This window comes from Sylvia atricapilla, chromosome 6 (genome assembly GCF_009819655.1).
Source record: "Sylvia atricapilla isolate bSylAtr1 chromosome 6, bSylAtr1.pri, whole genome shotgun sequence".
NCBI classification, from domain to species: Eukaryota; Metazoa; Chordata; class Aves; order Passeriformes; family Sylviidae; genus Sylvia; species Sylvia atricapilla.
Genome location: NC_089145.1, coordinates 10,535,680 through 10,550,144, shown reverse-complemented (window position 1 = coordinate 10,550,144; position 14,465 = coordinate 10,535,680). Strand labels below are relative to the sequence as shown.

The window sequence follows — 14,465 nt, the reverse complement described above, 5'->3', positions numbered from 1 at the left end:
AACACGATGAAATAACTTGGGAAAAAAGTGTACCACACTTCTATGAAAATAAAAAACCTTTCCCTGAACAAACCTGCTCCACATTATTGTCCTCTCAGAATCAGAGTTGTTTAATTTTTTCCATCACTGCAGAAGGTTCCAATTTACTTGTGTACCTAGAAGACATCAAATCAGAGCCAGTTTTGGTTTTGGTTTTTTTTTTTTTTTAGAGCTGCACTGAGGTACCTTATTGAGACCCTTCAAAGTTTAAGAGAGCTCTGACTCACAGTACCACACTTTCAACCACACCACCTGTACAGTGCAATTGTATTTCGATCAAAACTCCGTTTTCAGAACTTCTGTGGTACTACTAAAGCCAAGAGATTCCTTAAGCTCAAAAGAACTCTGACATTTCTTCCAAAGTAACTTTATTGCACAATTCATACACACAGTTTAATATAGTGGAATGTTCTTAGCTGTTAATACCATCTCTAATGTTTAAGTTACAATTTCACATTAAACCTGTAAGAAATGTTCACTTAACACAAGAAAGTTAATTTGTTCTAATGCCCCCCACCAACAGATATTTGCAGTAATTCACATTTTCAAGGTCTAGCTTCTGCAACTCATTGCCACATCCATGCCAATGGATTCCTTTTCCAAAATTGTTTGCTAAATGTTGCACTTCAGACTAAGTAATATCAACCAGTACCAAATTACTAGTTTTTCAGTGTTGAAAGTATCTATTTCTCCATATAACATACAGTACATATATTTTACAAGGCACACATTACAGTATCTACATCACAGCAGTGTGAATTACAGCAACTTAATTTAAAAAAGCTGTACAGAATACAAAGTTTACTTTTTTCACTATTTAAATAATTTTTTCATTAGTTTATATTGCAATTGTCATTATGCTGCAATTAACCTGTTTGCATAATTATAAAATTACATTTTAAGAAGTTTACGTAAGTTCTCAGCAGAAAGTCAACTTACAAAATCTCAGTTCGGTATAATTCTTGAAGTACTTGAAAAATAAAGTTAGCTTGAAGGTTTCATTTAGATGTTCTTTCTGTTCCAGTGATATAAAAAGTTTAAAAAATTCAAAGGTTATTTGAAAGTTCTGAACGCAGACTACTGCAAGCTCAAAAAGCAAAAAGACAACAAACTGGTGCATGATTAGGAATATTTGCACATGTTTTAGTGGGAAATCCTGGGCCAGTAATAATTTCTAGCCCAAACAATAGCCACCTTTATGCAACCAAACACTCTATAGATTTACTGAAGAATATCTCATTGCTATCAATGGCTTAAGAAAGGAGAAAAAAAATTAAAAAAAGTTCTCAGCTATATACACTCCTAAAAGGCTTTTTCCACAGTTAAATACAAATTTACACACTAAGCCATACTGGCTCTCAGATGGCAGACACATGAAGAGTATGTTGCTCCTTTGTCTTAAAACCTATGATGAATTTGACAATGGTGTCATAAGCCAAGCTCAAACAGGTGCCATATGCTGTGCACATTGCACATTCTCTAACAAATTGATGTAATTAAGTTATTTTGCAGCCAATTAAGAAAAAGAACCTAAATATGCATATCTACATGTGCACATGTCTTTTAGTTCAGAACCTGTCTGTGACAAAATGACTTAAGCCTTGTGGCATCATAGAATTTTAACAGATGTGGTAAAGAAAAAAAGCAGCCTCACAGTAAGCAAGATTTATGCTGATATTCCCTCAAATGCTACACTTGAATATTTTAACTTGAGGTTACTGAGTGAAAAAAAGTAGTATTTATTTATTTATATATAAAAATTAATTCTCTACAGTAGCCATTAATTTCCGTAACACTATTCATGCACAAGAGGCTTAAGATGGGTTTCCTGAATACTAATGATTTTAGACTGTCTAAACTCAGCTCTTTAAAGACTTTATTCTGCTAGACACAAAATACTGTTGCACTCTAGTTGTGATATCCCTTTTCCAAGCTGTCACAGGCGTATCTTGCTCCAAGCCACACTGTTGTTAAAGAAATTTCCCTCTGCTACATAAAAGCATATTGCACTTGTAGATAAAAAGTAAAGCACCCTTACTTAGATTATCACTTGTAACTCTTCAAATACCTTTTAACTCAGATCTCTTCAAAAACTCAAGGGCAGATAAAACCAGAGCATCAGATTAAACTAGACCTTAAGTACTAATTCGAATAAAGGCATTCTCTTCAGATATGCCCAATGTTTAGAAATAATTTTAGCTGTTCTTTATCAAAAACTACTGAGAAGCTGATTTACTGCTTTTATGATTGTGTACAAAACTGTTTAATGTTTCCAAGCTAATAAGACTGTGCTAAATATCATATTTAAAAAAATATTCTAAGAGATAAGTCTTGTTAGAAGAATATGGGGAAGTGCACAAATACATATACAGATCTGCCTACACTCTGCAAAACAGATTTAAAATAATTAATACTAAAAGTCATAATAGATCAGATTAAGTACCTGTAAACCCTAAAAGCAGCAATAACTTCATACTTAAGAACAGGCAGTGGGACATCGTCAAGTTTCAACAGTAAAATTTCAAATTAATAACCACTAGTGCTAACTCATCATCTTTATTCACATTAGTTGTGAATAAGGGACTGCTTTCAAGGGTAGAACTGTGAGGTCAAGCCATCTGCAGTAGTTCATCTCTGTAGCAGTACACTGTGATGCTCAAACAGTTTGCTGTTGTAGTTGTGCTGTTACAAGTTGCTTCATCGAGTAGTTGAACTGTTAATATCAAACGTTGTTGTTAAAGTAAACTGTGTTAATGATGAAAGAGTTTGCCGAAAGAACAGTTTAATAATGAAGACTTCACACACAGAGACTTGCTCAGATAGCCTGTGCTTTAGGAGAGCAGCACAGACCCACCGCAGCCAAGAGGAGAAGGAAAGTACAGACTGTGGAAGAACGGCAAGGAGAGGTAAAACCAGACGCCCGGGAAAACAAAAACTTCAAGTGGTTCTGCCATGATCAGCCTGGTGGGCAGGGTCAGGGCCTGTGGGGCTGCCCCGCCTCATCCACCATGTTAAGGATGTAAGTGGCAATGTCATCTTCTGTAGGGGCCTCTGACACCACCCAGGAGTCTCCCGCCCCAGTCACCTGCCGGCGGCACACGGGACAGTTCCTGTGGCGGTCACTCCTGTTAGGAAGGCACAGACATGAGTGGTTTTCACTGATAGTCTCTGGCAGGCCAGAAAAAGCCAAAAGAGCCCCCAAACAGACAAACAAAAGCCAAACAAAAACCAACCCAGTGGGAACTTCCAGAATGATCACATTAACTGGATTAGGCCATCTATCTATTTTGTTTGTTTAAAAATTTCTTTCTTTGTGAGGAAGACTTCTCAATGGAGCTCCATTCTTTGAGTGAAAACCATCTCGGGGGTCCCAAACACTTATGTTTGAGCTGGGAGCCTGTGTTATGCCTAAATTAAGAGATCAACCTTAAAAATTACAGACCAAAATAGAGCATGGTGTAACTGGAACTTAGGAGTTCAGCTGATTCATCAGTCAAAGCAGTGTATAATCCACTCTCCAGCACATCCACTAAGCTAAGCCCTGTCTTTCTGTTAGATGTTACGATATTTTCCCAGAAGAGAGAAATGACTTGCTGTATTCTGAGATCCAGCGATTTTTTACTGTTTCCTCCCTGTGGAAGCCTGGTGTTCTTACCAAGATTAACTTCCTTGGTAAGTCTTTCAAAAAGCCACAAACCAAATTCTTATGAACCAATTGCATTAACTAGCAAAAAAAAATCCCTTTTTTAACAGAGTAGGTCTGTGTCCCCTAATGCCAGACTGCCAGGACACTTCCCTAATCCTTGAATGCCTGCATGGTCAGACAAGAGCTGTGCTCCTCCACAGAACAATTTTCCTCTCTCACTTTCCCAAGAACTGGTATATCAGAGATGCGGAATCTGAAAAGGTGTTCAATTAATTTACTATGAAGCTGAACATTGTAAGCTACACATTATATATGTAAATCTGAAGGTGCTGCCATTGAGAAGAAGTATCTTTCTGGAGGAGTCTGATATATTTAAATCAGTAATTGTATGCTATTTATCTGAAGTGAAAGCATACCATATGGAAAAAAATCCCTCTGATAGTTATTTCCCAAGTTAGTGACAGACAGTCAAACTTGCCTTCATATTTGCACAGTCTTAACAAGCCTTAAATGAGACTTTGTGAAGCATTAATATGCCAGCATCTGCACATACCATCTTCTCAAGATTCTGAGCAAGACTATAAAAATTCAATTTTAGAAGAGTAAAAAGATGCAAGAAACTACAAAATAAATTCTAAAGAGCACTTTCACATCTCTTTTTTACAAAATTTCCCGCTTTTCTTCTGCTTCAGTCTGATTTTACTGAAGCTTGTTATGTATCATATGTACATTAGCTTGGAAATAGCTTCAGACATTAAATTATATGGCAACCATAGAATCTGTCCAACCAAACTGAAACATGCATACTATAAAATAATTAATACCCTTTCATCTATATTACCATTTATCAATGCATTTCTGGCAGAAACTGTGAGCACATGGCAGGATTAAATCAGCACGCCCATCCATGCAGATGCAACATTCCTCTTCATCTGTCAGCTGTTTAACCCTGCAGAAGAGAAGACACTGTTTTCTTTCAGATGTTTGATATTTATGCCCCAGTAACTACACCAGTTACTACATTTTTCATAATTAGCGATGGCCAGAAAAAACACCTGTGCTTTTGATCTGTGAATGGACTACTTATGTCATCCCAGCCTGTGTCAGCAGTGAACTAAACTAAACCAGAATGTGCATTTATTTCTTTTGTCATGTTTTTGTGTTAGTATTTGTGTCAGGTGCTCTTGGCGTTGCCAAGGGTTCTGGAAATCCCTTTTCGTATCAACAAGGAAGTGTTAGGAGTATGACTGGGCAGAAGAACAGAAACACTGTTTACATTAAAGGCAGGAGAAGAACCTGCCTTCCTGTCACTGCACATCAGGCTGAACTAGGTCATAATGAACTCTAGCAAAATTCTGTGTGCTGGTTTATATCCCAGACACAAAGATGCATGTCAAGAGCATCACTACCAGAACGCACGTTCACTCATTTCACATGGCATCAAAATGCCAGGAGCTGAACTGCTCATTAGATTGAAAAGGCTGATTTTGGCTTGCAATATGCTCCACATGATTGCTCCTCAATTAGGACTCTCAGGATGACTGTTACCACAGCTTTTCCAGTTAAACTCTCCGATTTTTCTGTTGGTGGGGAAAGAGAAAAATTATCTCACTACCCAAGACAGACATTGACATTTTACATCTTCTTCCCAAGTAACAGATATCTGTACCTAATGCTCTTAACAAGAGTATCTCAATACTTGCAGCATCAACACTTCTCAAGTGCGAAAAGGTGCAAAAACCTCAGGTTTCACTGGCCTAACCAGACATGTAAAATTTGCACTTTTACAGTCACAGCTACTTCCAAAACAACCAAGGAAATGTTCTAAAATGTTTGGGTTTTCCAAAACTCCGGATTTGGGAGCCCCTGTTCTGGCCTGAGGGACAAGGACAGCATTCTAGGAAAAACAAAAAGGCATTTCAGGAGTTAGTCCACCTTAATGACTACTGACCAGACCATTTTTGCTTAGGCATCTAAAGGAGCTTGTCAAATTCATTTTTGAACAGTACAGAATAGTCAGCTCTGAACAGCAGTCAGCCTGCCTTTGTTTTATTTTTCAGCAGGTCCTTGGAGGTTCCTTTCAATTTGCTTTTGGAGAAATAACTTTAAAATGACAGATTTTTTTTACAGATGGTAATTTGCGTACAATGAGGACAACAGTTTCCAAGAAGCCTTCTCACTGTGTTCTTTAGACCTGTTCCCTCTCATTTTCCTCCCCCATGCAATTCTGAGTACTAACCTTTAAGAGCACTTGAATTTTTCAGATTTGCTGGTGTCTATACAAGCAATTATACAAGGCCTATTTATACAGTTTCTGCAAAATCAGCTTTAGTCACAGGACTAAGTTCCTGAAGAAACAGTAAAATAAAGGAGTGACAGACTAAGGAAATGCTTATTTCTTCATTATCAGAAAGCATAAAACCACTTAGGCATATTTTGAATGCTCTGAATAGGAAGTGGATGTTGTAGAGAAATGGGGTATTATTGTAGAGGAAAAAGATAAGAATTAAACAGATAACACTTGCTATTTTTAGACAGTGAGGGCTAACTTTGCAGAGCTGAAAAATCTCAAACAGTGAGAAGAACTGAGGCAAATGGGTGGTTATCACAGAGAAATATACAGGAGATTTCACTGGTGTAGAATACCTGAAGGTGCTTCAGCCTGTATTTTCCTTAGTAACTTGAAAAACTTAGCTAAGACACAAGCTCACCAAAATGCATCATATTAACAAAGCATACTCTGTCTTTATTTTTGACTGGTACTGCCTCAAGTGATGAAGTTTACAAACAAGAAGGATGCTCATCTCCCCCTGTCTCCAAGTCTGAAAAACTGAAAAAGAAACTCACACAGGAAACCTTTTATCTTCCTCATTGACTTTAGCAATATATAAAGTTGTTTTGCATAAGTATCTGGGGTCTATGTTGTTTGGTTTGTCTGTTTGAAGCAAAAGGCCATTTCCAGAAAAAACTGTGTTCTGGTATAACCTTGAGAAAGCCAATTTCCTGGTCTTTCTCAAACATGTTCACAATTTAGAAGAAATTCAATGAAATGAAAATAACACCTTCTGCAATCCACCGACTTGGAAAAGCAAGTGGCCTCTAATGAGTGACAACACAGGTGACCCCTTTTTCATTGCCAGCAGCTGAAGTGTGACACACTCAAGCTATTTAATTAAAATACCTGGCTGCCAGCTCTTCACTGATGAGCATAGAGAACTCTACCATTTACTACCTTTTCTTGTAAAACCTAGCTCTACTTCACTTTAAACTGAGTTAGAACCCTGAACTTATTCAGGAAAAGTAAGGAATTACTGGTAGCAGCAACTTCCACACAGGGAAAGGGTGACAGGCTTCTTGCTGTTACATTCAGTTTGAACTGAAGCTATTGCAGGTGTTGACCTCAGTCTTTTGTTTTTCCTCTGGTTAACAAAGCAGAAGGTTAACAGGAGAGTGACAGTTCACATTTTTCCAGTCTTACAAGTTAAATTATTACCATAACTGATGGGTTTCTAGTGGCAACAGATGGGAACTTTCACATGCCAAAATGTAAGAGGAAGAGAAAGTCTAAGTGGAACAATAACAAAATCCGTTTAAACAAACACTGTCAAACCCCCTGGATTTGTGGCTGCAGCTGATTCCGTTTCCTCCCACTTCCTTATTCAGGAGATCCAACATATACTATGTTTATATTATACCTGATCTCTAAAAAGGTTGTTCTGAAGCTAAGGTCTGGCAGCACCGTATTTCAGGATTTCACCCAAGTGCACTGCAGCTCCCTTGGTGCAGGGGAAAGTGTCTGTTCATGTTTGGTGATGGTACAAAGCCTGCAGCTGCCAAGAGCCAGCAGGTCTCATCAGCAGGTATTTGTAGTTCAGGTTTGAAGCACAGCTCCCAAAATGCTTATGCTGTAACTGGGGTCAGAAGCTAAAGTGTATCAAAATACCTTCCCATCCATAAGCTGGCCTGACACGAAGACAGAGACATCCAACTCTCAGCAGCTCCTTCAGAAGTATCACTCTGTGCAAGAACTCCTGCTGCTTGACTGGTGATGTCTTTATAAAGTTGAGTGAACTGATATAAGTTCAAGATTCTAGAAGCTTCCACGATGCCACTTGTTTTATTTATCTTAAGATATAAGAATTGTTTACAATTACTGATCAGATTTTAACTCGGCATTGCTCAGAATGTTTGTAAAGCACTGCAGTTCTCATGTAATGCAGTTGTTTCCCTCCTAAGTGTCCTTCACCACACTAACAAGGTGCAGTCTGTCTCAGCAAGAGTCAGGACAGCCCACAGCTGGTTGCAGCATGAGGAACACCACAGGCAGCGCCACAATTTAGGGCAAGGCAATTGCCATCACTACGCAAATGGATTCAGGTGTGAGTAAGGACCTAATGCCCAAAAACTGGGCTGAACTTAGAACCAAGCACAGGCTCAACAGTCATTTGATATCTGAACTTAACATTGCCTACAGTGATGGCTGCCTTAACGAGAACTAGGAGTAAACAGAAAACTACTAACTTTTGGTTTCAAACAGAGTTTGAGACTTGGCTTGTTTAACCACATGTTAAGATTGCTCAGGGGATTCATTAAAGGACTTTACATCATAGGATAGAGAGGGAAAATTTTCCTCATTAGATAGAGCAAATTTCATAAGTTTTTGTCATAAAATAAAACATTTAACCTTTAGATTAGTTTTCTAAGAGATCAGACTATGTACAGGCACACTAGCTCTTTTCATAATGCCTGAAAGACCTGATTAATTTCTACTACTAATTCAAAATCTACACTTTGCAGTTTGTTGTACCACTGGATTACTTGACCTCACAAATCACCTGCATTTCTAACTAAAGTGCTGTAGTGCTCTACTGAAAGGCATCACTCCTTTAAACTTAGTTATAAAAATGCTTTTGTTGCCATGCTTTTTGCAGAAACTTAGAATTTAGACTTAATTTATCTCCAACAGCATCTCTGAATACATCATTTGTATCAAAACACGTGGCAGGTGTTGGACTTTACAAGTAAAACTGACAGTCCTCAAATCTTTGCATACAAACTGCCCATCAAATCAAAATGTTCACACTTACTTTGGTACATATTATCCTAACGATCACCTTCCAGAAAGCAGAAGAATCAGACCCAGGCTGCACTTCAAATAACAGATGTTTGTCTTGTCCAGAAGCCAATTTTGCAGTACTGAAACAAAGCAACATCAGTTTAATGCCATGTGCTGGACCTGCAGAGATCAGCAGCCTCAGCCAAGTGGGATTATTCATGGTTCACCTGTCTGCTCTCTGTCCTTAAAAGAGATTTTAGCAATACTGCCCCGGGGCATCAAAGTATAGAGTTAATGACCTTGTCTGCATGTCATGGAATACACAATCCATGTCACTTCAAGTTGCACAGCAAACTTAAGAAAAGGTTGTGCAAGTCTTTTGATCCAGCATCAGCAAGCTGTGTACTTCATAAACATTTAAATTCATATATACTCTCAATGTTTATTACCCTAATCACACAATCCAATCTGAAAAGGTTATTTCCTCAACAGGTATGTTAAAAAAAAGCCTGTGAGTACCAGCCTAAGCTGATGAGGTGTATTTTTGTTAGGATATATTAAGAATGAGGTAGTCAGGTGAATGTGTCAGGTGACCTAAGATTTTTTTTCTTTCATGGAACACAGACACAACGATCTATTCCATAAGAATCAGAATACACTCAGGCTTAAGTAAATACTGGAAAGAAAGAAACCACTTGAATAACAGTATTTTGAAATGAATTATACTGATACATGCCTGGAGTCTCAGGCAAAACAACAAGTTATGTACTTCAAAATCTATTTATGTGTCTTCCCAGAAGACAGCTGTGTGTTCTTCAAGGTCATTCACAGAAGTATGACCCTCTCCAAGATAATTTCTAAACTGAATATAAATTCACATTTTAGTTAAACAGCAAACATTACAATATCCTTATTGAACGTGTATGTGTTTCCACCTCGTTTTATCACTCTCATTTTATACCAAAAATACAGGCTAAAAATGACAACACTGCTTTTTTGCTCATTTCCTTTTACTGTCATTTACTGGTCAAACAAAAGGCAGGCTATGAAAAATCTGACAAAAAAAAAGCAGCCTTTTGTTTGGCATTATCTAGGTCACTGGTTTGGGACAGTAAGATACATCTCATCCTTAATGAGGAGCAGCCTGGCATGTCTGCAGAGGTGGCAGGGATGGTCACAAACAGTTCTGTCTCGAGTGCCACCCTCCTCATGCAGGTCTGCTGTCCCTGCCAGGCTTCTATTGCTCCTTCCTGCCCAAACTGACAAGCAGAGAGGAAGCAGCATTGCATCTTCAGGTGAAGGGAGAACAGTAAGGGGCACAGCTGACACTAACAAAAAGACGACACTAAATCACCTCTTGTGAACTTTTAAGAGAGAGCAACACTTGCTGGAAGCAAAGTACTGGAGAAAAGTGAATTTAAGGAGGAGAAAAGGCTTTGGCTTTGAAGTGTAATTACAACCATTGTAAAAAACATTAAAAAATGAAGGAAACATTTCAAAACCATCAGGGCAGTTCTGGCTTAGGCAGCACACAATAATGTATTGCATACAAGGTCTCTGTAAAACACACACTCCCAAAACAAAAAAAAAAAAAGAGAGGCTTACATATCATTGAGTTCAGCTACTCTTCCCAGAAACTCTTCATAGGTTAGGAAACCACTTTCTTGAACCAAAGAGGCATGCTTTGCCACTTTTTCTGGCAACTTGTTAATTACAGTTTGTGTGTGGTTTGAAATCTGTTGACCCATGGTGAAGTTCTCCACCTCAGTTCTGCAGGGAGAAGTTCTCATTCAAGGTGTAGAGTCTCTGCTAAAAATATATGAGAGTTACATTTTTGCGGTTTTGAGTGGCTACTCCCTCACTTTCTTTTAGCCTACAGTAATTATTCCACACACAAGTAACGTAACCTGAACAGTCAAATCAGAAACAAGGCAAAATACTTCCAAGAGTCTGGAATGTAGCATTACAATCTTACTAAAAATGTACTATTTTGCTTACAGCAATACATATATTAAATAGAGATAACTTTCCACACAGATTCAGCTCCAACACACACATATATAAACACATCCAATGGAATGGAAAGGAAAAAAAATCTTAAGATTACAATAGTAATTTATGACAATCTTTGTTTATTCTAAATATCTGTGCATGTGAATATCAGAATGTCTGCAAATAAAGCACATCAATGTCTGTTTATACATAGACATCACATTAGGGATCAGCTTTCTTACATCAAACTTACATTGGCAGATCAAAAGAATTCCCACAGCATTCTGAAACTGGTAAGCCAAGGAATTCATGTCACTATAAACCAATTTAGAGACCTCCCTATCTGCATAAAACACTCAACTTTAGGATGTATTACAGAACTGACTTGCTCAAATGTCTCCAACGCCAACTTACTTCATCTTTCCTTCACACCCAAATGTTTTTCCCCAAAAGTCTGCCCAAGGACTAATGCCACGCCCTCTGAGTATTTATCTACTTACTCCCGTTGATCCCTCTGCATTTGACTTCCCCTGAAATGCCTGTCTGCAGAGTTCATTGTCTCTCAAGCAGACCAGTTGTGTCAGGCCCTTTTACGACTTCTACAGACAGAGGTGTGCGAGGGCAAAGCCAACTGCAGAACAACCACCTAAACTCAAGCAGGAGCGGTCTGACAGTCGCTGCGTTACAACCTCCCGACGAGAGACATCGCAGGGAAAGCAGCACTTTGCCCTGCAGGTAGCTGTAGCAGCACTTGGGCCTAACCCCACCCAGAACAAAATTCACAGCTTTTGTGTCTCACCACGGTGTGAGAAAAACACAGAGAGCTCCTGTCAGAGCCTGCTGAAGCACGACGGAATTTCACCACAGTAAACTTCCAATTTATGGTTGGAATTGTGACCAATTTCTGTTCGCGCACCGATACTCCGCCCCTCCAGCCGCTTTTCTCCCTCCCGACACGGCTCCCGCCCCGCTCCCCGGGGAGTGTTCGGTGAGCACACGCCCAGGCCACACACGTCCACAGCACCACCTGCCACCTTCCAGGCACCTCCTCCCGGATCTCCCAGCCCTGCGCTCCCCCGAGCTCCTGAGAGCACCGTGCCTTCAGCGGGCCGGCCGAGCTCAGCGCCTACATCCCAGCACTGAAAACTCTGAGGGAAAACACCTGCGAGGGTGTCTGCAGAACTGGATATCAGGAAAAGTTTCACCTCGAGGGTGGTAGAGCGCTGGAACAGTCTCTCCAGGAAAGTGGTCACAGCACCAAGCCTGGCAGAGTTCAAGAAGCGTTTGGACAACACTCTCAGGCACATGGGGGGAGTCTTGGAGTGTCCTGCGCGGGGCCGGGAACTGGACTTTGATCCCTGTGAATCCCTTCCAACAAGGGCAAATCCTGTCACTCTATGAAATGTTCCCTGTTGTTCACCCTTCAGGACACCCCATGTCACCGCAGACCCACGAGGCGCCCCGAGCGGCGCGCATGGGCCCAGGCACAGCCCCTCACGGCCCCGGCGCGCCCCGCCCGCCCTCCCCCGGTGCGGGCCCTCAGCGCCGGACGCGGGACGGGCCGCGCTCAGCCCGGCTGCGTCACGGCCGCCCCGCCCGCTCCCCCCGCCCGGCCCTGCCCGCACCCGCCGGCTTCCCCCGGCCGGGCCTTGCGCTCGGCGCCGAGGGGCGGCGGGGGGCGGGTCCCGCCCGCCCCGCTCACCGCATCCCCGGCACGTCCCGCGGAGGAGCCGCCGCCGCCCCACGGGCACCGCAGCGCCGCGGCCGCTCCCCCGCGCCGCGCAGGCGCGCCCTCGGCGGCGGCGCGCGGGGTGACGCAACGCGCGGCTCGCGCCGTTGCCGGGACACGGCGGACGCGGGGCCGGGAGCGGGGCCGGAGCGGCTCTGCCGTGCCCTCCCAACCCTCCTCGTCCTTCCCTCCGTTCTGGTCCCGGCTGTAAGGGACCCGGGGCAGCCGGCGGTGCCTTGTCGCTGAGCGGAGCGGCCCCCGCCAGAACATCCATAGAATCACGGAGTCAATTGGGTTGGAAAAGGCCTCTGAGATTATCGCGCCCAACATATAAACAAACACTGCCGTGTCAATTAGACCGTGGCACGGAGCGACACATGCAGTCGTTCCTCTGATCAACCTTTCTGTGAAGAAGGTCTTGCTGTTTTCGAACCCGAACCTCCTAGCACATCCTTCGCCGTCTCATCCTGTCGCTGCTTTCCTGGGAGACCCACCCCCTCCTGGTTACAGCCTCCTTCCTGGCGGCTGTAGTGGGAGATAAGGTCATCCCTGAGCCTCCTTTTCCCCAGGCTAAACAACCCCAGCTCCTTCATCACAGTTGTGCTCCCGACCCTTCCCTGGCTCCATTCTCTGGACTTGCTCCAGCACCTCAGTGTCCTTCCTAAGGAGCCCAGAACCGGGCACAGCACTCGAGGTGTGGGCTCACCAAAGCCCAGTACAAGGGGATAATCACCGCCCTGCTCCTGCTGGCCATGCTATTATCCATTCTAACACACAGCGGAAGTGCTGTATAGAGTTGGTTTAAAACCTCTATGTAATAGTTGGACTGACAAACACGGGATCACTTGTCACTTTGCTGCATCCTCAGCAAGACACACTCCTTGCTGCACTGCCTAGGGTTCACAGTGCCTTCACTCTTAACTATGAGCTCTATTAAAGAGTGATTTAAATGATGCTTAATGGAGTCTGAGTGCCTGGCTCACTGGGATCATCCAAGGCCACAGCTGCTGGTGCAAATCCCGGTCTGCAGGGAGGATGTGGGTGGTGGATGTGACTGGCGAAGGTCAATGCTCACTGACCTTTTTGCAAAAAACCCAATACCCATAAAGGACAACAAGCCATTGAGAAACAGACATCCTAGAACATCCTCTGGGTCATCCACATCCTGATGCTGCAATATTTAATTCTCGTCCTTTTTTTCCCCCTTAATTTAAAGAGGAGAAAAGGAGTAGTACTTCCCCTTCCTGCCTGCTTCTGTTCACACATGGACACACGTACTTCCCACGACAAAGACATTCCTATATTCCAGGCAGAGATTGGGCTGGACTGGAAAACTTGTTGTATTTCCTGCAGGCCAAGCACCCCTTTTGCCTAAGGTCAGCTAACATCTGTAGCCTCAGTGTGGGAATCTGAGTGGTGTTACTGTCAAGTGACAAGTACAGACTGTGCTCTCCTGCTCGGTGGGATGAGTTATTTGTCCAAGGTGCTTGAGCAGCTCTGGCACATCAAGGAGCTTCAGAACTGCTGAGAAGGTCTCGTGTTAAAAAAAAAAAAAAAAAAAAAAAAAAAAAAAAAAAGCGCAACACTTGAGAAAAATCGGAAACATAATGCAGAATTCCTCTTCAGTTTCTGCTACCTTTAGTTAAGAGTTTGGTGTTTGACACTCTTGGTCTAGATACTTAAATAAATGCTTCCTGCTTGCGTTGTAGTAGTGCATGCCTTGCAATTCCATTAAACAATGAGCAGGAATGTTCTGTACTTTCCAATTCCAATGTGATTGAGTAGTGCTGACTACACAGAGAAAATATCAAATACAGACAATATCAAATGCAGTTGCTGATTAGTACTTGCAACTGCCTTTATTTCATACAGAGCAGTGTCACAGCTCCTTTAGCCCTTGTGGTTTTAGCAGAAATTGTGTAGTGGAATGGAGGAGCAGATCAAACCACGTGCATTGGTCAGGTATCAGTGGGAAGGTTGGGATGAAAGCTGAGTTTTTAAGG

General features: G+C 42.0%; 1 protein-coding gene across 8 annotated transcripts; it reads right to left on the bottom strand.

Moving 5' to 3' along the window:
* Positions 1-390: 390 nt before the first annotated feature.
* On the bottom strand, positions 391-12,528 carry RNF141 (ring finger protein 141). 8 transcript variants are annotated; one of them, XM_066320746.1, is made up of 7 exons: positions 12,436-12,528; positions 11,761-12,101; positions 10,347-10,550; positions 8,773-8,881; positions 7,629-7,810; positions 4,527-4,634; positions 391-3,164 (listed from the first exon to the last, which is right to left on the bottom strand). In XM_066320746.1, the coding sequence occupies exons 3-7, from the start codon at positions 10,529-10,531 to the stop codon at positions 3,014-3,016; spliced, it is 735 nt and encodes a 244-aa protein (XP_066176843.1). In that variant the 5' UTR covers positions 10,532-10,550; positions 11,761-12,101; positions 12,436-12,528; the 3' UTR covers positions 391-3,013. The 8 variants fall into 8 exon arrangements, with proteins under 8 accessions (XP_066176843.1, XP_066176845.1, XP_066176846.1 ...); XM_066320748.1 differs by lacking the exon at positions 11,761-12,101 and adding an exon at positions 10,987-11,076 and having other exon boundaries at positions 12,436-12,507; XM_066320749.1 differs by lacking the exon at positions 11,761-12,101 and adding an exon at positions 10,987-11,023 and having other exon boundaries at positions 12,436-12,491.
* Positions 12,529-14,465: the final 1,937 nt, after the last annotated feature.